The sequence below is a fragment of the Ranitomeya variabilis genome, chromosome 5 (genome assembly GCF_051348905.1).
Source record: "Ranitomeya variabilis isolate aRanVar5 chromosome 5, aRanVar5.hap1, whole genome shotgun sequence".
In the NCBI taxonomy this organism is placed as follows: Eukaryota; Metazoa; Chordata; class Amphibia; order Anura; family Dendrobatidae; genus Ranitomeya; species Ranitomeya variabilis.
Window position 1 is genome coordinate 629986270 of NC_135236.1, and position 24674 is coordinate 630010943.

At 40.8% G+C, this 24674-nt stretch overlaps 1 protein-coding gene across 30 annotated transcripts in view; it reads left to right on the top strand.

The window, feature by feature from the left end:
* The window catches only part of LOC143776637 (protocadherin gamma-C5-like), a 671321-nt gene that overhangs the window by 471131 nt on the left and 175516 nt on the right, over nt 1–24674 (top strand). For 2 of the 30 annotated variants that reach the window (XM_077266211.1, XM_077266231.1), the window contains exon 1: nt 6434–9024. The exons of 24 other annotated variants lie outside the window; for them this stretch is intronic. In XM_077266211.1, the coding sequence (XP_077122326.1) occupies nt 6583–9024 (2442 nt within the window). In that variant the 5' untranslated portion in view covers nt 6434–6582. Of the gene's footprint in view, nt 1–6433; nt 9025–11977; nt 16184–21379; nt 23837–24674 lie in introns of those variants that run through there. 4 more of the 30 variants (XM_077266217.1, XM_077266225.1, XM_077266218.1 and 1 more) reach the window with 2 other exon arrangements.

Below are 24674 nucleotides of genomic sequence, written 5' to 3' on the forward strand. Positions count from 1 at the left end.
GGGGGAGTCCAGGACCTTAGAGATCCCCCCCCCTCCGATCCACCATTTCCATCACCACCAACCTCGAGGACCTCCCCCCCCACGCCACCAGCATAAATGTTCTGACCCCTCAAACATTTATGTCACGCCATACCAAAATACCTTTCTCAATGCCCTCTTGAATCGCCAGACACCACAAATCTAGACCTATCGCATTTAAATGGACCCCATCTTTCCTCCAGTATTCCCCTTGCCCAGACTCCAGATCCTTATGCCGAACCACAAGTGCCCCATTTCTCACCATAAAACGTGAAATCGCTCTGTTTAACTTAATCCTCGCCTTGTTCACACCATGAACAGATCTTGCCTCGCGCCAAACCTTCCTGGGCACAATGTCCGACCAAACAACCAACAAACGTGGAAACATAGACCAAAGCCGTAACATGTCAAACTTGATATCCTTAATTAGTTCCCTACAGGGACGTTTGCCCAAGTCATTGCCCCCCAAATGAACCACCAACAAGTCTGGCACCCGATCCAATCGAACAAATCTGTGGAATTCCGACAGCAATTGCTTCCACATCATACCCCTTTTTCCGATCCACCTCAGGGTTCCACGCGATCGGGGCACTCCCAGTTGTCTCCCGTCCGGCCGAACGTCGGCCCTCAATGCCGCCCAGAATACAAATGAATGACCCATGATCCAAATAAGCAATTGCCTCGGCTCTGAAAATAGAAAAGGAAACATCAACACCGTATAACTGAAAAGGAAAACTGCGGTCAATTAGATCAATCCGTTACAACAAAGACGGGCGAATGTAAGAACGAAATCTTACTGATTCCCACCGACCGATCCTCTGAACCATTTCATCTCCTAGACCCCTCCTGGCAGCCTCCGTTGCCGCCCCAATCCGGAATGAATGCCCACTAAAATTCTTCGCTGAAATGCCCCCTTTTTCCAAACAACGTCTAAATACAGTCAAAAATTGAAAACGGGAGAGAAATGACCCATCCTTATGCACTAACAATGGGCAATCCCCCGAACCTAGACCAGACAGGAACTCCCTCAAACATTTTACCGGGCAAACTGGAGAGCCGTTTACCTCAAAAAGAACCACTCGACAACCTTTACCTGCAGTATCCGTTTTGGAAGAACGCAAAATTATCACTAGCCTGTCCCCAAACATGTCCAAATCCTGCCTCAGTATACCACCTTTCTTACACTTGGAAGGACTAACCAATTCACCTAACCGAAACGCACCAAAAAATGCTAGAGAAAATGCTAATCTAAACAAAATTACTTCCCCCATATCCGAACACACAGCCTCTAACTGATTTTCCAGATTTAATAAAACTTCATATGACACCGGCCGCCTACCGTCTGACACCTTCCAGCCTTTACGACAGCCTTTTACCACCTGCCGGACCAGAAACGATTTTGTCAAAACCTGCAACCCTCTAAGTTTAAAGCCAAAAGCCAAGCCTGATAACGAATTATTGATTTTTGACACTGACCAACCTGACTCCCAGATATGACCGATAAATAAAATCAATTTGCTTTCGTCCTCTAAATCCGCACCCATCTGATTTTTCCACCGGACCCAAGAATCCCAGGCCCTCGTATAGTGCGACCAAGTTCCAGCCGACAGCGATCTGGCCAACAAGTCTCTCACTGCCCCAGCGGAAGATTCCAAAGCTCCTCTGAACAAACCTTCCCCGTGGGTTCCACTTGAGGTGCCAACTCCCGAACACGATCCCACTGCGAAGAAGAAAGAGCTTCAAGAATTTTGTTATATTTCAAAACCCCAAGTTCCGCCGTGACCCACAAATTAAAATTCAAACCAGCCCAAACCAATTGTTGTAAAACTCGCAGAAGAGAGTGTTTTGATGATGACAACGAATTAATAGCCTCCATGGCCCCAACTGAGCCGCAACAAAAACATATTTTCTTGTCTCGAACATTGCCTCCCCATAGTGTCAAAGCTACCACGATAGGAAAAAACTTCGCGTAGTGTAATATCAGCCACTAAACCGTTCTCTTTCCACGTTTTTGGCCACTCGGCCACTAACCATTCGTTCCAAAAAAACAAAGAAAAACCCGATTCGTCCGCTGAACCGACCAAAATGCCGAGAAACTCCGCCGACACCACCGGCGCAATCCAGAGTGACTTTCCATTGTATGAATCCAGAAAAAATTCCCAAACTTTCAAATCATCCTTCAGATCCCTTCTAAGCCGTATGAAATGATTTGGCACCCTAATCCCAACCGTGGCCAATGAAAGTCTACGACAAAAGGCTCTTCCCATTGGCATGATCCGACATGCGAAGTTCAGTTTACCAAGCAACGACTGGACCTCACGAAGTGTTACCTTCTTCAAGCTACCCACACGCTTCACCTCCAATCTCATGTTCACCAGTTTGTCCTCAGGCAATCTACACTCCATTGCCACCGTGTCGATTTCAATACCCAGAAAACTCAAAGATGTAACAGGCCCAACCGTTTTTTCCGCTGCCAACGGAACGCCAAATTTTTTAGCCACCCCTTCCATCAAGTGAAGTAAAACCGAACAATCCGAAGAAAAGGCCGACCCAACAAACAAGAAATCATCCAGATAATGAACACAAGAACCGAGTCCTGTCACGTCCTTAACTACCCATTCTAAAAACGTACTAAATGCTTCGAAATAGGCGCATGACAATGAACACCCCATCGGTAAACAACGATCCACAAAAAATCCCCCGTCCCAAAAACAACCAAGCAAATGCATACTGTCCGGATGAACTGGTAGCAGTCTAAACGCTGCCTCAATGTCCGTCTTTGCCAACATGGCCCCTTGTCCACATTTTCTAACCCATGACATTGCCGAATCAAAAGAAGTATATAACACAGAACACAATTGGGGGTCAATTCCATCGTTTACCGAAGAGCCCTTCGGAAATGAGAGGTGATGAATCAACCTGAACTTGTTAGGCTCCTTTTTTGGTACAACCCCCAATGGCGACACTCTCAGGTTAACCATGGGGGCTGTGTCAAACGGCCCAGCCATTCTACCTAAAGCCACTTCTTTTTGCAATTTTTCAGTGACCACTTCTGGGAATTCCCTGGCTGATTTCAAATTCCTGGTTGATAACCTCACCTCCATGTCAACAAAAGGGATCTTGAATCCCTCCCGAAAACCATCACGCAACAATTTTGCAGCCTCTTTGTCAGGGTATTTATTTAGGAAGTGCTCCATCTCTTCCAGCCGAACCGGTGTCACCCCTTTTTTCAAAACCCTCAGATCCCTTCTGTTTTCCTCCCTTGAAGCACTTCGACACCCCATGATTACCTCCGCAGGCGGAACACTCGTGTTTGAATTTGCACTTGGCGCCGAACCTGCATGCGCCGTCATTGTATGAGAAGCACAGTCCTTTCTGTACTGCCACCGAGTGCCCTGACTGCCCTGAACCCCCGGTGCCCCCAAGAAACGATTGTGAACCCGAACCCCCTTTTCCAGGGGCCGTCACTCTCATCCATAGAGCTATGTCTTTATGTTCCCATCTAATGTTTGGACGAACTGCTTTTCTCTGGCGGAATTGTTCATCATATCTCAACCATCCTTGTCCCCCGTATACTCTATATGCCTCCCCTATGGTATCCATATAGCAGAATAGGGGCGAACAATTTTCTGGCGCTTTTTCCCCAATCACACTAGCCAATATAGCGAAAGCCTGTAACCAATTATTGAATTATCAAACGAAAACGTCTCCTCTCCTCGTCTTCCTTTTTATACTCATCCCGTCTGACCCTGTCTAAATTAAAACGTTCGAGTGGGAGAAGTGAGAATATCTCCACGTATTCCCCCTTCCAAATCCTATCCCTTACTTCCTGCTTTAAATGTGTTCCCAGAGGCCCCTCAAAACAGACATACACTTCACATTTTGCAGCATCCCCTAAACGCACTGCTTCATCTTTATCTTTGCCCCCGTTATCAACCGCCGTGGATACCTGACCCGTTATTGCGTTGCCCGAAGCCGCCTCGTCCCCAGCCGCCGCAGTAACCCCCGTTACCTCGCTCTGTACCACAGGACGTGACTCCAGACTTCTTTCTCCATCCCCTATACCCCTTCTATTACCTAACCAAGCCGCCGAGGGAGATAACGTACCCTGCGCACTCCCCGCCTCCCATAACCGCACTAAATCTTTAAGACTTTGTAATAAAACACCAGAGCCGCCACTAGCCCCCCCAACAGATAATTCCTCCCCCCTTGCATTCACATTTGAGGCTAGTGCAGGTAAGTAAAAAGAAGTGCAGTCTCGCTCACCTGGCTGCCTGGGTGCTGTGTTCCCAGCAGCCGCCAATCCGGCGTCCTGACGCGATCTCTCTGGGCGCGTGCTTCCTCCATCCTCGTGCTGTCCCATGGAAGTTGATGCAGTGTGCAGTCAGCCTGACTCGACCGCTGCGTCCCCAGTGTCCATACGTCCCACATGTCCTGGTTCAAATCCATCTGATGATCCTCTTCTTCTAAATGAATGGCCTAATCCATGCTCCCCCCTCCTCTCCCCCTCCCCAGTGGCCAGAGATTCCCTCCCTCCTACTACACAGCGATCTCCTCCATGCCTGCGGTCAGCTTCACCCACCCCTCCCCCTCCCCCTCCCAGCTGCAGCACAGGGACGTCCAGCTCTGCTCTCTGTAGCAGCAGCAGCAGCCGATGAGCAGGAGGAGACTCCCCACTGCCACTCACCAGCCGCCCTGCGTGCTGATGCTCGCCCCGCCGACTCCTCACTGCTGCTGGATGAATGCCGAGCCTGGGGCCGAACCGAAGGGGCCCCAGCCGTTCCTGACCCCGGATCCCTGGCTCCTTCTGCTGCTGGTGAGTGCTCGTGTTGCCGGCTTCCCCCCTGCGCTGAAGGCATCTGACTAGCAGGCCCTCGTGTGCTCTTCAGTACCTCTCTGCCCCGCCGAGCCGAGCCCGTTCCTGGTTGGGCAGCGGCCGCTCCTACTCCTGGATCCACGCTTCCTCCAGACGCCATCGCTGCAGGGGAGGCCGACACCTCCCCCTGTTGCAGGCCCCGCCGGTGTTGCGGATTCCTCCCAGCCGCAGGTTTACGCGCCGGCTGCCGACGCTTCGTGACCGCGGCCGGAGGGTCCCTAGAGGGGCTCCTTATATGGCGCCGGGCCCTGGGGGTAGCCTCAGGGCTGAGGCGCTCCGGAGGCCTAGACCTCCGAGTCCGTCGCCCTGCACTTAAACCTTGGGGTTGGTCGGCTCCCTCATCAGGCAGCAGGCCCTGAATGGATGCCTGCAGCCATCCCGCACCTCTGGTTCCCGCAGCCGCTCTCAATTGCTGCAAAATCGCCTCAATCTCCATAACTAAAATCAGCTCTGAGCTTGTTTCTAGTACGGTGGGGGACATAAAATGGTTGCCCCACTGAGATGGCCGTTGCCCCTTATACTGCCCGCCCTTACTCCGCCTCTTCTCCCCATTCCCCCTCCCCCTAGCCATACATCATTCCCCTGATTCAAATTTATTAACCCTTCCCCACCCAAAATTCCCTCAACCCAATGCTTTCTCATGTATTATCACTTAACCCTGTCATGGCGTCCTCCCTTTGAAGGCCTGCGGCCCAGTACGGCCTTACTCATCTATTACAAAACCAGAGACAGAACACGTTCTCCTTCTTCCTGCACAGTAACCTCTCACAGGTAATGCCTACAACACTCTCCCATAAGTCATTAGGCCAATAACAAAAAAAAATCAATTTTTGCTATAAGGTTGCTGTAAAGCAAAGGAGCATGCAGATCATGGAATACAAGCAGTGCCATGATAAAGTGCAGATATTAATGCAAAAAATGACGAAGAAGAAATAAGAACATTAAATGTGAAACAGTACATTTCAAAATGTGGTTTTAACATTTAAGATAAAGCCATTCTTTGCTATTTAGGCAGGTATAAGATCAATAAGATCCAGATTTCTTTATAATTATGGCAAAACTCCATTTAACAATCTTATATGGAAATCACAGAGTAACTTGATGTGTCAAGGATTAGGAGGATTACAGGATGGAAGATATTATTTTAAGCTCCTTTTCTGTTTTCAATTGCACATTTTAAATAAAAAAACAACATAAAAAGTAACAAAAATAAACAAATTGATTGGTGCATGCTAAAGTTCTAATTACACTAGATTTAAAAAATGATAAATTGCAATAGCTGATAAAAATCACTATAAATTTTAGTGATGCTATTTTGGAGTGCAAAACATCTAATACTAAAAAATAGAATTCACTTTTTGCTGCTAATAATATTATGTTCTACTTATTTGCTGTATTTCTAACCATTGGCCACTAGAGGGTAGACTTGTCATCCAGTAGATTGCTCAGTCTATACCAGAGAATGTGCTCATGTCAGCTCAGCGTTCTCCTCCCCCTGGCTCAGTGATTCACCCTCCCATCGTCTCTCACACAAAGAAGAGCTGCAGCCCTGATGAGAGCCGTGTGAATCTTTGTTTTCTTCAGATGGATTATCTTTTTGGGAATATAGACATAAATTCATCACCCTCATGCAGCTTGGATTACACAGGATCTACATGACATTGAATATCAAGACAATCATTTAAGATATGGACATCAGAGGCTTTTGTCAGTGCTGGAAATGGCAAGTAGTCTGCTCCTTTCTCCTGTGTAGCTGGGGCTGGGTCTCTGGGCAGCTTCGTTATTCTATTGTTGAGGAGTCTGAGCCGGGGACATTGGTAGGAAATGTAGCTCAGGATCTGGGGATAAAACGTGCAGAGCTCTCTCAGCGCAGGATACATCTGAGGTCTGAGAAATACCAAAGATATTTCAGTGTAAATCAGGCAAATGGAGGGCTGGTTGTGAAGGACAGGATTGATAGGGAGAGCCTGTGTGGATCTAGTCCAAGCTGTTTACTGCAGATAGAGATTGTGGCTGAGAATCCTGTGGAGCTTTTTACTCTAGAAATAGAGATTCTGGATATTAATGATAATTCTCCCTCATTTTTATCTTCTGATCGCATTATTAACATCTCAGAAATATTTGCAAGTCCTGGTGCTCAATTTGCTTTAGAGATTGCAAAGGATTTTGATGTTGGTGTGAATGGTGTCAGTCAGTATACACTGAATACAAATCCTTATTTCTCATTGTCTGTGAAGAATCGTAAGGATGGAACGCTCATCCCTCAGCTGATACTAGAAAAGGTTTTAGATAGAGAAGAAAAACAAGAACATCACCTCATTCTCACAGCTATTGATGGAGGAGAACCGGCCAGATCAGGGACCTGCAGAATAACAATCGTTGTATTAGATATTAATGATAATCCTCCAGTCTTTAATCAGTCAGTTTATAAAATCAGCATTAGGGAAAATCTGCCACTGAATACTGTGATATTAACATTAAATGCGACAGATCAGGATGACGGAGCAAATGGAGAGATTCAGTTCTCCTTCGATGATCACACATCTGAATCTGCTCTGGAAATATTTTCTTTAAATGAGCAAAATGGGGAGATTTCTATCAATGTACATGTGGATTTTGAAGAACAAAGCTTTTATGAATTATCTATCAAAGCCATCGACAAAGGATTTCCCAGTTTACAAGGAAACTGTATAGTACAAGTGGAAATAAAAGATGTAAATGACAATCGGCCAGAAATTACCTTTACATCAGTGACTAATGATATTCCAGAAAATGCTCAGTTCGGGGATGTTGTAGGATATTTTCATGTGAGAGACAAAGATTCTGGGAAAAATGGAGAAATAAAATTAGATTTATCACCAAGTGTGCCTTTTAAAATTAAATATCTGAAAAATCGTTATGCATTGGTCACTGATGGGAGTCTGGATAGAGAGGAAACCTCTCAATATTCAGTAGAGCTGACAGCCTCTGATTTAGGATCTCCTCCTCTATACAGTAAAACAAGCGTCACCCTCGGAGTGTCAGATATTAATGATAATGCTCCAGTGTTCACACAGTCTACTTATAATGCTTTCATTAAGGAGAACAGTGACCCCGGGACTCTTCTATGTACAGTATCTGCTACTGACCTAGATGAGGGGGTTAATTCTGATCTGGTTTACTCCATAGTTGAGAGTCAGATTGACGGCTCCTCTGTCTCCTCCTTTGTGTACATTCATTCTAAAGATGGGAATATATATGCTCAACGATCCTTTGACTATGAGCAGATCCAGGTATTACAAATCACCATAAAGGTAGAAGACTCAGGATCTCCACAGTTTTCTTCCACTGTCTCCACCTTTATCTTCATTCTGGATACAAATGACAATCCCCCCTCTCTGCTGTATCCAGAGCACACTGAGGACCTCATTATCCATGAGAGGATTCCCAAGTCTGTAAGTGCTGGATATCTGGTGACAAAACTGTCCGCAGTGGACCTGGATTCTGGTCACAATGCCTGGCTGGAGTTTACTCTCATTGAGCCCATCAGTTATTTATCATTTCAAGTGTCTAAACTCACAGGAGAGTTGAGAACTGTAAGAGGATTACAGGAAACTGAGAACATGGAGCAACAACTTGTCATTTCAATCAGCGATCAGGGGACTCCTCCATTATCCACCACAGTGACTGTACTTGTCAGTATAGCGGATGAAGTTATAGTGGAAAGACCAAAATCTGGAGACTTCCTGACTAATTCCAAACCCCCATCAGATATGACTCTGTATCTAATCATCTCCCTAGTGGCCATCAGCTTAGTGTCACTTGTCACCTTCATGATTTTGTTGGTGAAATGTCTGAGGAAGGACAGTTATGATTACAGCAGTAGTTGCTGTATTCTTGGTGGATCCCAATCCAAATCCTACACAGATCAGTATCAGCCGGCTCTGTACCTGAACACAGATGGGACCTTAAAATACATGGAGGTCAGGATGGTTCCTCCAGGATGCCAGGGGCAGAGTTACCAAACTAATTTACCTAAAGCCCTGGAGCAGCAAGAATTCAATATTGTGCAGCCTCTAAATTATCCTCAATTAAAAGATATATACCAAGAAGCCTCAACTGAAGGCAATTCATCAAATGATTCAAGAAATGTAAGTCTTAATTTTATAGTATAAGTAAATTATAATTAGTTTAGATGTTTAATATGTAATATTAGTTGTAGTTTAAAATATATATTATCGAAATGATTTGCCTTAGTGATTTGCATACATTTTTTTGACCTGGACATTGTGAGTGCATCCTGTTCCTGCTTCTTGATTATTGTACTCAATGGACTGTTATATAGGAGGCCAACAGTACATACAATAGTACATAATTTATGATTTAAGCAGTGCTTCCATTATTCTTTTGAGTGCATATGCCTGTATAAATATATTTGTACTGTAGTGTAGGTGCTATATTCTTCACAACTAATGCTTAACGAGATTCCATTACCTTTCCGATGACTGCAATTCTGACTTCTGGCTCACACTGGGGTTTATGTGTGAGAGGGAAGTCACTTTTATGACATCATTCTATACTTCGTCAGTATGATTCTCTCTAAGCTTACAATGTAAAAGCGACTTCCAAATCAAACACAATCACATGAGTGAGAAGGGGACAGGAGTTGCGCTGGAACCTGAGGAACACGGCGATCGGTGTGAACATTGATGTACCAACACTACACTTCATACACATTTAAACAAGTTTAGCCAATAAAAATTATAATAGGAGCACTTATTTAAAGTGTTTGTGTGGTCCATTAAAGGCAAGGCATTACTCCTGTTTTCTAATTTTATATTTAAATCTGCTACACTATTATGGACAGAGGTGACATGTAGCTTTTTTAGGCTCTTTTATTTTGACTTAGTATATTTTTATGTTTATTTAAGTAATGATTGTATATTCCTTAATGAGGACATTTCTATTATGTTAAAATATAGCTGCATCATCAGAACCATAGCAAATATTAACTGTATGGATATTTTCTAACACATACCCAACAATGATGGTCAGATATGGGAAACACCAAGAATCTTGGGCATATAAGGATATAGGGAAAATCATTGTGTGTTTTAAGGCTTTCTGCTTTTTATTTCAGTTTTATTTCCAGCATGTAAATTAAGTATTACATAGTATAAGTTTTCCCCTTTTTATCTAAAATACGCTTGTGTAAATTTGAAGCTAGAATGGTGAAGAACTTTGGTGTTATCTAATTGTAGTCACATATAATCTCTGCCTGCTGACAATGTATCCATGCAGGTAATAATAAAGTCATCACAAAACATCAACTGTGCCTTCTACACAGTGTCGGACTGGGGTTCCAAGTGCCCACCAGTAACTAACTCCAGGGCCCCACTTTTCAGCTACATACAAATCTATCATAATCCTCAATCACAAATGTATATAACAATGCAATGGGTACATTGTTGAATGAATAAGATACTGCCTTTGTCTGTACATAGTGATGCAAGTATATTGTGCCCAGTACTGTTCATATAAGAGGGTGGGGGTCCACTCTTATACAAGGGCCCATCAGAGGATCCTCCTGTTCTGCTATGGGATAGTTCATACCTGCTTCTATGGGTCTTTCTTAGTTGTACCTTATTGCTTTAACAAATAATAGACAGAATGCAGAGTTACTGTACAGATTTTATAAATAGAAATTAAAACTACAATTCCAGAAAAATTCCTGTAATAACAGTAAATTTCTGTGTTGTCTATTTTTAGTCATGAGAGCAAAATGCAAGAAATTAAATTGTCTTTACGAACCCAGTTTAATTAAAAAAAATAGATCTAATGTCTTTGTGTGTAAACATATGTCTACTGGCCTAATAGTTGATTACAGTGATAGAGGGATAACCATGATATGAAGCACTACAGATCAGGACTAGTGTTGAGCATTCCGATACCGCAAGTATCGGGTATCGGCCGATACTTGCGGTATCGGAATTCCGATACCGAGATCCGATACTTTTGTGGTATCGGGAATCGGTATCGGGATTAATATCAATGTGTAAAAGAAAGAATTAAAATAAAAAATAGGGATATACTCACCTCTCCGGCGGCCCCTGGACTTTACCGCCGTAACCGGGAGCCGTTGTACCTAAGAATGCGCGCTTGAAGGGCCTTAGATGACGTCACGGCGCTTTGATTGGTCCATAGCGGTCGCGTGACCGCTATGCGACCAATCACAAAGCCGTGACGTCACCTAAGGTCTTTCAAGCGCTTGAAAGACCTTAGGTGACGTCACGGCTTTGTGCTTGGTCGCGTAGCAGTCACACGACCGCTACGCGACCAATCAGAAGCTGCGGACGTCTTCTAAGGTATTTCAAGCGCTTGAAAGACCTTAGGTGACGTCACGGCTTTGTGATTGGTCGCGTAGCAGTCACGCGACCGCTACGGACCAATCAGAGCACCGTGACGTCATCTAAGGCCCTTCCAGCGCGCATTCTTAGGTACAACGGCTCCCGGTTACGGCGGTAAAGTCCAGGGCGCGTCAGAGGGTGAGTATATCCCTATTTTTTATTTTAATTCTTTCTTTTACACATTGATATGGATCCCAGGGCCTGAAGGAGAGTTTCCTCTCCTTCAGACCCTGGGAACCATACAGGATACCGTCCGATACTTGGTGTCCCATTGACTTGTATTGGTATCGGGTATCGGTATCGGATTAGATCCGATACTTTGCCGGTATCGGCCGATACTTTCCGATACCGATACTTTCAAGTATCGGACGGTATCGCTCAACACTAATCAGGACAGAACAAGTTATCATACGGCCCATTTTAAATCCTGACATAATGTGGAAAAACAAATTATTCTGGCTGTAAATGCATCTACTGTATTTTAGTTCTCTTACAGATTTTACGTCTAAGCCACAATCACAAAAATATGTGTAATGTCCATGTGCTGTTCGATTTTTTATCAGATAGTACTCAGATTCATAGAGGTTCACTTATCCCCTCATACATTCATAAATATCACAGATCAGAGAAAAAACTCAGAGCATGCCCTCTACTCATCCTTTGTTGAAAATCAGAATAGGACCTATTTAGTGGGACTGTGGGCTGTTCGGTAAAAAAATGGCAGCATACAGACATTCACATGAATGTAACAGTGCTCCCCAAGTTCATCTATTTTTTTTCCAGAATTTAATGGCATAAACAAACATATAAAACTTTGTAGTTTATTTTATTGAAAAAAATATTGTTTCCATTTTGAAACTTATCCCCCCACCTCTTGGGTTAGTAACCATCACTAAATTATATACTGTATAGAGAGAGAGAGGGAGAGGGAGAGGGAGAGAGTTTTGCATATCGTCCCTATGCTGGATTCAAAGCTACACTGCTCAGTACTGCTGTATAATGTCTTCCATTCTGCTTCTGAAGGTAAGCGACAAAAAGTTAGTGCAGCAAGATTTTCTGTTTTCTGTACATGTGAAATTTATGGGAGACATCATTGCATCTAGTATCCAAACTCCCAAGAGGATTTGTGAAAGTTGACAGAAATTAAGCTAACAGAAAAAAATATCAACTAGCAATGCCAAATAGAAGTCAAATAGTTAAATAAAGTGTTACTTCTTGTAAGTCTTGTTTTATTAGCTTAGACACTGCTTGTATTGCAGAAATCAATTTATCGACTATAATATCATCATCACAGGTAGAATTGCAATGAATGATAAGACCTCTAGACAACAGGTGATGATTGCTACTCAATTTTTCTCCCTTCTTGGACACTAACCTCTCCTAGGTGAGAGAGCATGCTCCCCATTCTATCCTATAAATCTACAATTCATCACCAGATAGGGTTTGTTTTTACATGTCCATGTTTAGCAGTTCTCAGCTTTAAAACAACGTCTCAGGGAAGACGATCGGACCCATAATCTTGACGTAAATGTAAAATAAAATTCTGCATTCAGAAAAAAAAACAAATAAGACATGAAAAAATATTTCTAAAAGATAGTTTTAAGTAGTATAAAAAATTAGATTACTCAATCCCTTCAACATTTCTTTCATAATAATTGTTTTTAACAATTTGCAAAGTAGATTCATAGATCTTGTACAATGGTTGCCTGTATATACAAACAAAGTACTTGCAATTGAGACAGCAATTATGATATTATGAATATTAGTATTTTGAATGTTACCAGATGCTTTCAAGAGGAACTGTAAATTTATAAATGAAGGCAAATCAGTTAGTGTATGAGAAAACAGTTCTATATCAGATGTGAGCTAAAATTTTGCATTGAACATGGGTAAATAATCAGTGCTTCTTTTTGATACTTATTTAAATCCTTCAGTTGATCAGTTTAGCTGTTTGTCTATCTGTTTTCTCTAATATTCTACTGACAAAATTGTCTTTGTTTTAATAATCAAACATAACTGTTGTTAAAAATTACTGAGTGTCAATAATATCTATCTATACATTTTAGTTAATGTAATTTGTACTTTAACTTATATAGTGATGAAATATATTGCTAGTTTCTAACTCTGTTCCTCAAATATTTATTTTTTCGCTGAGTTTCTGTATTTCTAAACATTGACCACTAGAGGGTAGACTTGTCATCCAGTAGATTATTCAGTCTATACCAGAGAATGTGCTCAAATCAGCTCAGCGCTCTCCTCCCCCTGGCTCAGTGATTCACCCTCCCATCGTCTCTCACACAAAGAAGAGCTGCTGCTCCGATAAGAGCCGTGTGGATGTATTTTTTCCTTGGATTTACTGATTCCTTTTGGGGTGGAACTGTGATTTCTTACAATAACCCTCATGCTGCTTGGATTACACAGGATCTACATGACATCAAATATCAAGACAATCATTTAAGATATGGACATCAGAGGCTTTTGTCCGTGCTGGAAATGGCAAGTAGTCTGCTCCTTTCTCCTGTGTAGCTGGGGCTGGGTCTCTGGGCAGCTTCGTTATTCTATTGTTGAGGAGTCTGAGCCGGGGACATTGGTAGGAAATGTAGCTCAGGATCTGGGGATAAAACGTGCAGAGCTCTCTCAGCGCAGGATACATCTGAGATCTGAGAAATACCAAAGATATTTCAGTGTAAATCAGGCAAATGGAGGGCTGGTTGTGAAGGACAGGATTGATAGGGAGAGCCTGTGTGGATCTAGTCCCAGTTGTTTACTGCAGATAGAGGTTGTGGCTGAGAATCCTGTGGAGCTTTTTACTCTAGAAATAGAAATTCTGGATATTAATGATAATTCCCCAACATTCTCATCTGATGATCGCATTATTAAGATAACTGAATTAGTAGCATCTCCTGGTGCACAATTTGCCTTATTGATTGCTAAAGATTTAGATGTTGGTGTGAATGGTGTCAGTCAGTATACACTGAATACAAATCCTTATTTCTCATTGTCAGTGAAGAATCGTAAGGATGGAACGCTCATCCCTCAGCTGATACTAGAAAAGGTTTTAGACAGAGAAGAAAAAAAAGAACATCACCTCATTCTCACAGCTATTGATGGAGGAGAACCGGCCAGATCAGGGACCTGCAGAATAACCATCGTTGTATTAGATATTAATGATAATCCTCCAGTCTTTAATCAGTCAGTTTATAAAATCAGCATTAGGGAAAATCTGCCTCTGAACACTGTGATATTAACATTAAATGCTACAGATCAGGATGACGGAGCAAATGGAGAAATTCAATTTTCTTTAGACGATCATACATCCGAATCTGCTCAGAAAATATTTTCTCTAAATGAGCAAAATGGGGAGATTTCTATTAAAGGACTTGTAGATTTTGAGGAACAAAGCTTTTACGAATTATCTATCAAAGCCATTGACAAAGGATTTCCCAATTTGCAGGGTAATTGCATGGTTCAAGTGGAAATAAATGATGTAAATGACAATCAGCCAGAAATTACTTTTACATCAGTGACTAATGAAATTCCAGAAAATGCTCGATTTGGGGATGTTGTTGGATTCATTAATGCAATAGACAAAGATTCTGGGAGAAATGGGGAAATTAAAATAAACTTATCACCAAATGTGCCTTTTAAGGTTAGCTATCTTAAAAATCGCTATGCATTGGTAATAGATGGGAATCTGGATAGAGAAGAAACCTCTCAATACACTATAGAGCTGACAGCCTCTGATTTAGGGTCTCCTCCTCTATACAGTAAAACAAGCATCACCCTCGGGGTGTCAGATATTAATGATAATGCTCCAGTTTTCACACAGTCTACTTATAATGCTTTCATTAAGGAGAACAGTGACCCCGGGACTCTTCTTTGTACAGTATCTGCTACTGACCTAGATGAGGGGGTTAATTCTGATCTGGTTTACTCCATAGTTGAGAGTCAGATTGACGGCTCCTCTGTCTCCTCCTTTGTGTACATTCATTCTAATGATGGAAATATATATGCTCAGCGATCCTTTGACTATGAGCAGATCCAGGTTTTACAAATCACTATAAAGGTAGAAGACTCAGGATCTCCACAGTTGTCTTCCACTGTTCCCGTCTTTATCTTCATTCTGGATACAAATGACAATCCCCCCTCTCTGCTGTATCCAGAGCACTCTGAGGACCTCATTGTCCAAGAGAGGATTCCCAAGTCTATAAGTGTTGGATATCTGGTGACAAAACTGTCCGCAGTGGATCTGGATTCTGGTCACAATGCCTGGTTGGTGTTTACTCTCATTGACCCCATCAATTATTCATTATTTCAAGTGTCTAAACTTACAGGAGAGGTGAGAACTGTAAGAGGCTTACAGGAGACCGAGAACATGGAGCAACAAATTGTCATTGTAATCAGTGATCAGGGGACTCCTCCATTATCCACCACAGTGACTGTACTTGTCAGTATAGCAGATGAGGTTATAGTGGAAAGACCGAAATCTGGAGACTTTCTGATCACTTCCAAGCCCCCATCGGATATGACTTTGTATCTAATCATCTCCCTAGTGGCCATCAGCTTAGTGTCACTTGTCACCTTCATGATATTATTGGTGAAATGTCTGAGGAAGGACAGTTATGATTACAGCAGTAGTTGCTGTATTCTTGGTGGATCCCAATCCAAATCCTACACAGATCAGTATCAGCCGGCTCTGTACCTGAACACAGACGGGACCTTAAAATACATGGAGGTCAGGATGGTTCCTCCAGGATGCCAGGGGCAGAGTTACCAAACTAATTTACCTCCATCCCGGGAACATCAAGATTTCCATATTGTGCAGCCTCTAAATTATCCTCAATTAAAGGATTTATATCAAGAAGTCTCATCTGAGGGTAATTCATCAAATGATGCTAATGATGTAAGTTTAAATTTTACAATATATTAACTAATTTGTTTGTCAAACCTGAAATGGAATGAAAATAGTAATAACGAACACATATAATTTTTAGGATATTTGTACTAATTTTCATTAGTTTTTGCTATAGAATTATTTCCAAATTCAATAGTGAATAGTATGGTGTTATTCTGTTTTAGCTAAAAAAATATATATATTTATTTTATTTAATTTGAAAGTATTTTATTTTTTACTGTTAGATATTTAAAAAGAAACTGCCACTTGATTTATGCTATCCAAACCATGGGCAGAGTGAATCAAAGTCTGGCTGCAGGAGTATATCCAGATGTATATTTTCATGGAAATGTTCCTGTGTTTCTGAGAAACATATCTTTAAAATTTTTGTCTGGCTTTTTCGATGCCACAATAAGTGATTGACAGGTCTCGCACTATGGTAGAGACCTGTCAATCACCTGCATCAGTGTTATAGGAAGCTGGACAGGGGCAGTGAGTGGATTAATCTAGTTTCTTAAGATATGGCCCCCGTCTGGATGTTCAAATTATATTTTCTCTGAAATAACTGAGCATTTTTTGGCTGCAATCATGCAGCTTGTATCTGAATACGTCAATTGTCTCTTTAGAGAAGAAGAGAACTTGAACTTTAGTATCATCTATTGGAAGTAGCAATCCCAAAAATTAATATCAACCATTTAACGAGTCTTGCAATATGACTTAGGCTAAAAGCCAAATCGTAATCTCAATATGTAGACCAGTGTTTTGGGGTTGTTACCCCTTCTCAGTGCAAAGCATGAGATCTGATTTGGCTGTATCAGAGGCCAATGACTGAGATCTAAGGTCCACTGTCTCTTTTGGAGAGTGACATACCAGTATAAAGCAACTTATAGGTCATGCAATGTTCTTCTATGAAATTTATGCTGCTCCTGGTTTGGGCACTACAAAGGAACTGACGGATTACCTTCAAATAAATTAAGAGATAATTATTATTATTGTTTTTACATCCACATTTGGTGAATAATTGAGTTACAGTGATAAAATATAATTTATTGTATGGCAGTGGTGGTCTACTTTATAAGAAATGGTTTATAAACTGAATCTATTTACTCTATTTGAGTTTTATATTTACTTAATACCAGGAATCAGAGCATATCCAATATACAAAAAACATGTACATAATATGATTGCCAATGTTATACCTTTATTGCACATATTTATGTAACCATTAGAAATAGGCCAAAAATTAGACTTTCAAATTCTTATCGTAATTACTCTGCCAATCTGACAGCAAATTGCATGTCACATACATAGTGCGGCAAATTGATCAATTATGTCGAAGACTACATACTGTATATTTACACTCTCACTTCGGAGTTTGGCTTCAGGAACAGGAATACTTGTGGTAATTGACAGAATTCTTGGGAATTATCACTCTTCAATGATGAAAAATAGAAAGATTTCAAAAGACTGGACAAATGCGGACACAGAAAAAACCTTACCATTGGTTTAGGTTTTTTGAATTTTTAAGACTTTTGCTTTAATTTATAAGTATTTGCCCATTGGTTAAACTCATGTGTTTCATATACTGAGATAGAAGAAATGAAATGTACTTCACGCGGGTGATAAAGTGACTACAAATAGTAGTAGCTAATAGTCCTACTCTATCATTTTAACAGTCAAGATGACTTGTATTCAAATCATGTCCCTACAACTTATTGGCCATTATAATCATGAGAGGTAAACAAGGCTAGCCAAGGTATAAAAAGTAGCCGTAGGACCCCGAATGTTAGATTGATACCCTGCTTTATTTGGGCATAACACGTCTATAATTATTTTAGTCTTGACCAAATTCATCTTCTTTTCTTCGTCTCTTAAAGATCTACATGATTTTCCCATTAATGTTATTATTTCTTGATCTGTCGTGCAATGTTTTCACAAGATACTGAATATTTATTGTACATTTATTCTACATACTAAGTTTAAAAGTTAGTATTCTGCGCAATTGTAATGCATTAGCTAAAGACATTGGCAGCTATATACTTATGACACATTTCCCTAAGACAGTTGTTTGTGCTTGATAAATCACAGTTTACTCCACAATTATTGACTTACATCAAATTATATATATATATATATATATATATATATATATATATATATATATATATATATACATACAATATATATATACACTCACTGGCCACTTTATTAGGTACACCTGTCCAACTTCTTGTTAACACTTAATTTCTAATCAGCCAATCACATGGCGGCAACTCAGTGCATTTAGGCATGTAGACATGGTCAAGACAATCTCCTGCAGTTCAAACCGAGCATCAGTATGGGGAAGAAAGGTGATTTGAGTGCCTTTGAACGTGGCATGGTTGTTGGTGCCAGAAGGGCTGGTCTGAGTATTTCAGAAACTGCTGATCTACTGGGATTTTCACGCACAACCATCTCTAGGGTTTACAGAGAATGGCCCGAAAAAGAAAAAAAATCCAGTGAGCGGCAGTTCTGTGGGCGGAAATGCCTTGTTGATGCCAGAGGTCAGAGGAGAATGGGCAGACTGGTTCGAGCTGATAGAAAGGCAACAGTGACTCAAATCGCCACCCGTTACAACCAAGGTAGGCCTAAGAGCATCTCTGAACGCACAGTGCGTCGAACTTTGAGGCAGATGGGCTACAGCAGCAGAAGACCACACCGGGTACCACTCCTTTCAGCTAAGAACAGGAAACTGAGGCTACAATTTGTACAAGCTCATCGAAATTGGACAGTAGAAGATTGGAAAAACGTTGCTTGGTCTGATGGGTCTCGATTTCTGCTGCGACATTCGGATGGTAGGGCCAGAATTTGGCGTAAACAACATGAAAGCATGGATCCATCCTGCCTTGTATGGAGCATCTTTGGGATGTGCAGCCGACAAATCTGCGGCAACTGTGTGATGCCATCATGTCAATATGGACCAAAATCTCTGAGGAATGCTTCCAGCACCTTGTTGAATCTATGCCACGAAGAATTGAGGCAGTTCTGAAGGCAAAAGGGGGTCCAACCCGTTACTAGCATGGTGTACCTAATAAAGTGGCCGGTGAGTGTATATATATATATATATATATATATATATATATATATATATATATATATATATATATATAAATATATATATGTATAGTACAGACCAAAAGTTTGGACACACCTTCTCATTTAAAGATTTTTCTGCATTTTCATGTCTATGAAAATTGTACATTCACACTGAAGGCATCAAAACTATGAATTAACATATATGGAATTATATACTTAACAAAAAAAACTACTTAACAACTGAAATTATGTCTTATATTCTAGATTCTTCAAAGTAGCCACCTTTTGCTTTGATGACTGCGTTACACACTCTTGGCATTCTCTTGATGAGCTTCAAGAGGTAGTCACGGGGAATGGTCTTCCATCAATCTTGAAGGAGTTCCCAGAGATGCTTAGCACTTGTTGGCCCTTTTGCCTTTCACTCTGAGGTCCAGCTCACCCCAAACCATCTCAATTGGGTTCAGGTCTGGTGACTGTGGAGGCCAGCTCATCTGGCGTAGCACCCCATCACTCTCCTTCTTGGTCAAATAACTCTTACACAGCCTGGAGTTGTGTTTGTGGCCATTGTCCTGTTGAAAAATAAATGATGGTCCAACTAATCAGATGGAATAACATGCCGCTGCAAGATGCTGTGGTAGCCATGCTGGTTCAGTATGCCTTCAATTTTGAATAAATCCCCAACAGTGTCACCAGCTAAGCACCAAACACCATCACAACTCCTCATCCATGCTTCACGGTGGGAACCAGGCATGTAGAGTCCATCCGTTCTCCTTTTCTGGGTCGCACAAAGACACGGTGGTTGGAACCAAAGATCTCAAATTTGGACTCATCAGACCAAAGCACAGATTTCCACTGGTCTAATGTCCATTCCTTGTGTTCTTTTGCCCCAAAACAAATCTCTTCTGCTTGTTGCCTGTCCTTAGCAGTGGTTTCCTAGCAGCTATTTTACCATGAAGGACTGCTGCACAAAGTCTCCTCTTAACAGTTGTTGTAGAGGTGTGTCTGCTGCTAGAACTCAGTGTGGCATTGACCTGGTCTCTAATCTGAGCTGCTGTTAACCTGCGATTTCTGAGGCTGGTGATTCGGATAAACTTATCCTCAGAAGCAGAGGTGACTCTTGGTCTTCCTTTCGTGGGGCAGTCCTCATGTGAGCCAGTTTCTTTGTAGCGCTTTATAGTTTTTGCCACTGCACTTGGGGACACTTTCCAAGTTTTTCCAATTTTTCAGACTGACTGACCTCCATTTCTTAAAGTAATGATGGCCACTCGTTTTTCTTTACTTAGCTGCTTTTTTCTTGCCATAATACAAATTCTAACAGTCTATTTAGTAGGACTACCAGCTGTGTATCCACCAGACTTCTGCACAACACAACTGATGGTCCCAACCCCATTTATAAGGCAAAAAATCCCACTTATTAAACCTGACAGGGCACACCTGTGAAGTGAAAACCATTCTCGGTTACTACCTCTTGAAGCTCATGAAGAGAATGCCAAGAGTGTGCAAAGCAGTCATCAAAGCAAAAGGTGGCTACTTTGAAGAACCTAGAATATAAGACATCATTTCAGTTGTTTCACACCTTTTTGTTAAGTATATAATTCCACATGTGTTAATTCATAATTTTTATGCCTTCAATGTGAATGTACAATTTTCATAGTCATGAAAATACAGAAAAATCTTTAAATGACAAGGTGTGTCCAAACTTTTGGTCTGTACTGTATATATATATATATATATATATGTATATATATATATATATATATATATATATATATATATATACATAAAGCTCAACTAAACAGTGGAATTTTCCTTTGTTTCTAAGTTTTTTTTCTGTTCCGCTTTTTTTCTGTATTTCATACTAACAACCACTAGAGGGTAGACTTGTCATCCGATTGATTACTCAGTCTATAGCAGAGAATGTGCTTATATCAGCTCTGCGCTCTCCTCCCCCTGGCTCAGTGATTCACCCTCCCATCGTCTCTCACACAAAGAAGAGCTGCAGCTCTGGTGAGAGCCGTGTGGATCTTTGTTTCCTTCAGATGGATTATCTTTTGGGGAATATGGACAGATAAATTCATCATCCTCATGCAGCTTGGATTACACAGGATCTACATGACATCAAATATCAAGACAATCATTTAAGATATGGACATCAGAGGCGTTTGTCCGTGCTGGAGATGGCAAGTAGTCTGCTCCTTTCTCCTGTGTAGCTGGGGCTGGGTCTCTGGGCAGCTTCATTATTCTATTGTTGAGGAGTCTGAGCCGGGGACATTGGTAGGAAATGTAGCTCAGGATCTGGGGATAAAACGTGCAGAGCTCTCTCAGCACAGGATACATCTGAGATCTGAGAAATACCAAAGATATTTCAGTGTAAATCAGGCAAATGGAGGGCTGGTTGTGAAGGACAGGATTGATAGGGAGAGCCTGTGTGGATCTAATCCCAGCTGTTTACTGCAGATAGAGGTTGTGGCTGAGAATCCTGTGGAGCTTTTTACTCTAGAAATAGAGATTCTGGATATTAATGATAATTCTCCAACATTCTCATTTATTGATCGCATTGTTAAAATCACAGAAGTGTTAACAGGTCCTGGTGCTCGGTTTCCATTAGAGATTGCAAAGGATTTGGATGTCAGTGTGCATGGTGTCAGTCAGTATACACTGAATACAAATCCTTATTTCTCATTGTCTGTGAAGAATCGTAAGGATGGAAGTCTCATCCCTCAGCTGATACTAGAAAAGGTTTTAGACAGAGAAGAAAAACAAGAACATCACCTCATTCTGACAGCTATTGATGGAGGAGAACCGGCCAGATCAGGGACCTGCAGAATAACAATCGTTGTATTAGATGTCAATGATAATCCTCCAGTCTTTAATCAGTCAGTTTATAAAATCAGCATTAGGGAAAATCTGCCACTGAATACTGTGATATTAACATTAAATGCAACAGATCAGGATGACGAAGCAAATGGAGAAATTCAGTTCTCCTTTGATGATCACACATCTGAATCTGCAAAAAAAATATTTTCTTTAAATGAGAAAACTGGAGACATTCATATTAATGGACGTGTGGATTATGAAGAGGCAATTTTTTATGAATTATCTATTAAGGCAGAAGACAAAGGCATTCCCATTTTAGAGGGAAGCTGCATAATTAATGTAGAGGTAGAAGATGTTAATGACAATCCACCAGAAATTACATTTTCAACAGTGAATAATGATGTTCCAGAAAATGCTCCTGTAGGTTTAATTGTAGGATTTATTAATGTTAAAGATGAGGACTCTGGAAAGAATGGAGAAATAAAATTGAGTTTATCATCAAATGTGCCTTTTAAAATAAGATCTAATCAGAATCGTTATGCATTGGTTATAGATGGGAATCTGGATAGAGAGGAAACCCCCCAATACACGATAGAGCTGACAGCCTCTGATTCAGGGTCTCCTCCTCTATACAGTAAAACAAGCGTCACCCTTGGGGTGTCAGATATTAATGATAATGCTCCAGTGTTCACACAATCTACTTATAATGCTTTCATTAAGGAGAACAGTGACCCCGGGACTCTTCTATGTACAGTGTCTGCCACTGACCTAGATGAGGGGGTTAATTCTGATCTGGTTTACTCCATAGTTGAGAGTCAGATTGACAGCTCCTCTGTCTCCTCCTTTGTGTACATTCATTCTAATGATGGGAATATATATGCTCAGCGATCCTTTGACTATGAACAGATCCAGGTATTACAAATCACCATAAAGGTAGAAGACTCAGGATCTCCACAGTTATCGTCCACTGTCCTCGTCTTTATCTTCATTCTGGATACAAATGACAATCCCCCCTCTCTGCTGTATCCAGAGCACTCTGAGGACCTCATTGTCCAAGAGAGGATTCCCAAGTCTGCAAGTGCTGGGTATCTGGTGACAAAACTGTCCGCAGTGGATCTGGACTCTGGTCACAATGCCTGGTTGGTGTTTACTCTCATTGACCCCATCAATTATTCCTCATTTCAAGTGTCTAAACTCACTGGAGAGGTGAGAACTGTAAGAGGATTACAGGAGACCGAGAACATGGAGCAACAACTTGTCATTTCTATCAGTGATCAGGGGACTCCTCCATTATCCACCACAGTGACTGTACTTGTCAGTATAGTGGATGAGGTTATAGTGGAAAGACCAAAATCTGGAGACTTCCTGACCAATTCCAAACCCCCATCAGATATGACTCTGTATCTAATCATCTCCCTAGTGGCCATCAGCTTAGTGTCACTTGTCACCTTCTTGATATTATTGGTGAAATGTCTGAGGAAGGACAGTTATGATTACAGCAGTAGTTGCTGTATTCTTGGTGAATCCCAATCCAAATCCTACACAGATCAGTATCAGCCGGCTCTGTACCTGAACACAGACGGGACCTTAAAATACATGGAGGTCAGGATGGTTCCTCCAGGATCCCAGGGGCAGAGTTACCAAACTAATGTATCTCCAGCCCTGGAGCAACAAGAATTCAGTATTGTGCAGCCTCTAAATTATCCTCAATTAAAAGATATATATCAAGGAGCCTCAACTGAAGGGAATTTATCAAATGTTGCAAGCAATGTAAGTTTAAAATTTTTAAAATAATGTCATGTTTGATAGAAAATTGACAAATCTGAAATGTAAGTAAACATTTAGAAAATCTAAAATATACAGTATAATCTTTATGGTTATTGTATTAATTTTATCTGATTTTATATGCAATATTATTCAGATAACCAAACTGAAAGCCTCTAACAAGATATGCTTTGCTCTTGAGCCATTGCAGTTTAGCCTGATAATGTTTTTTAGATACATTTTCTTTTAATTTTGATGTAATTTGCATGTATTATCAGATAAGCATAACTATTGTTTTTATATATTAGGCTAGTAATTGAGATAGAAGAACAAAAAATAATCAATGGCAGATGGCACTGGTGACTGCTTAAAAAATGGGTTATAGACTGAATATATTTACTTTATTTCAATTACTTGATCTTTATTGTACTTTGATACTAAGGATCATCACCTTTACAGTGTGTTCTAAATGTGTATAATATATATATATATATATATATATATATATATATATATATATATATATATATATATATATATATATATATATATATCCAAATGTAATATTATTGCAGAATATTCTTACATTCTAGGCATGAGAAAGAAGCCAAAAATATACTGGAATATGGGTTCTTTTAATGTTTGTGGCATAATTATTCTAAAATTTGTTACCAGATTGGGTATATTAGATACGTAGTAATGCAGATTTGTGAAAATTATAAAAATAAAAAGTTTAATGTCTATAGTAACCAATCACATTGCAGATTTCATTTTACCAGAGTTGCTTAATATAATGAATAGCTCCTCTATAGCTGGTTGATAAGGGCTACAATTTTTGTTTTCA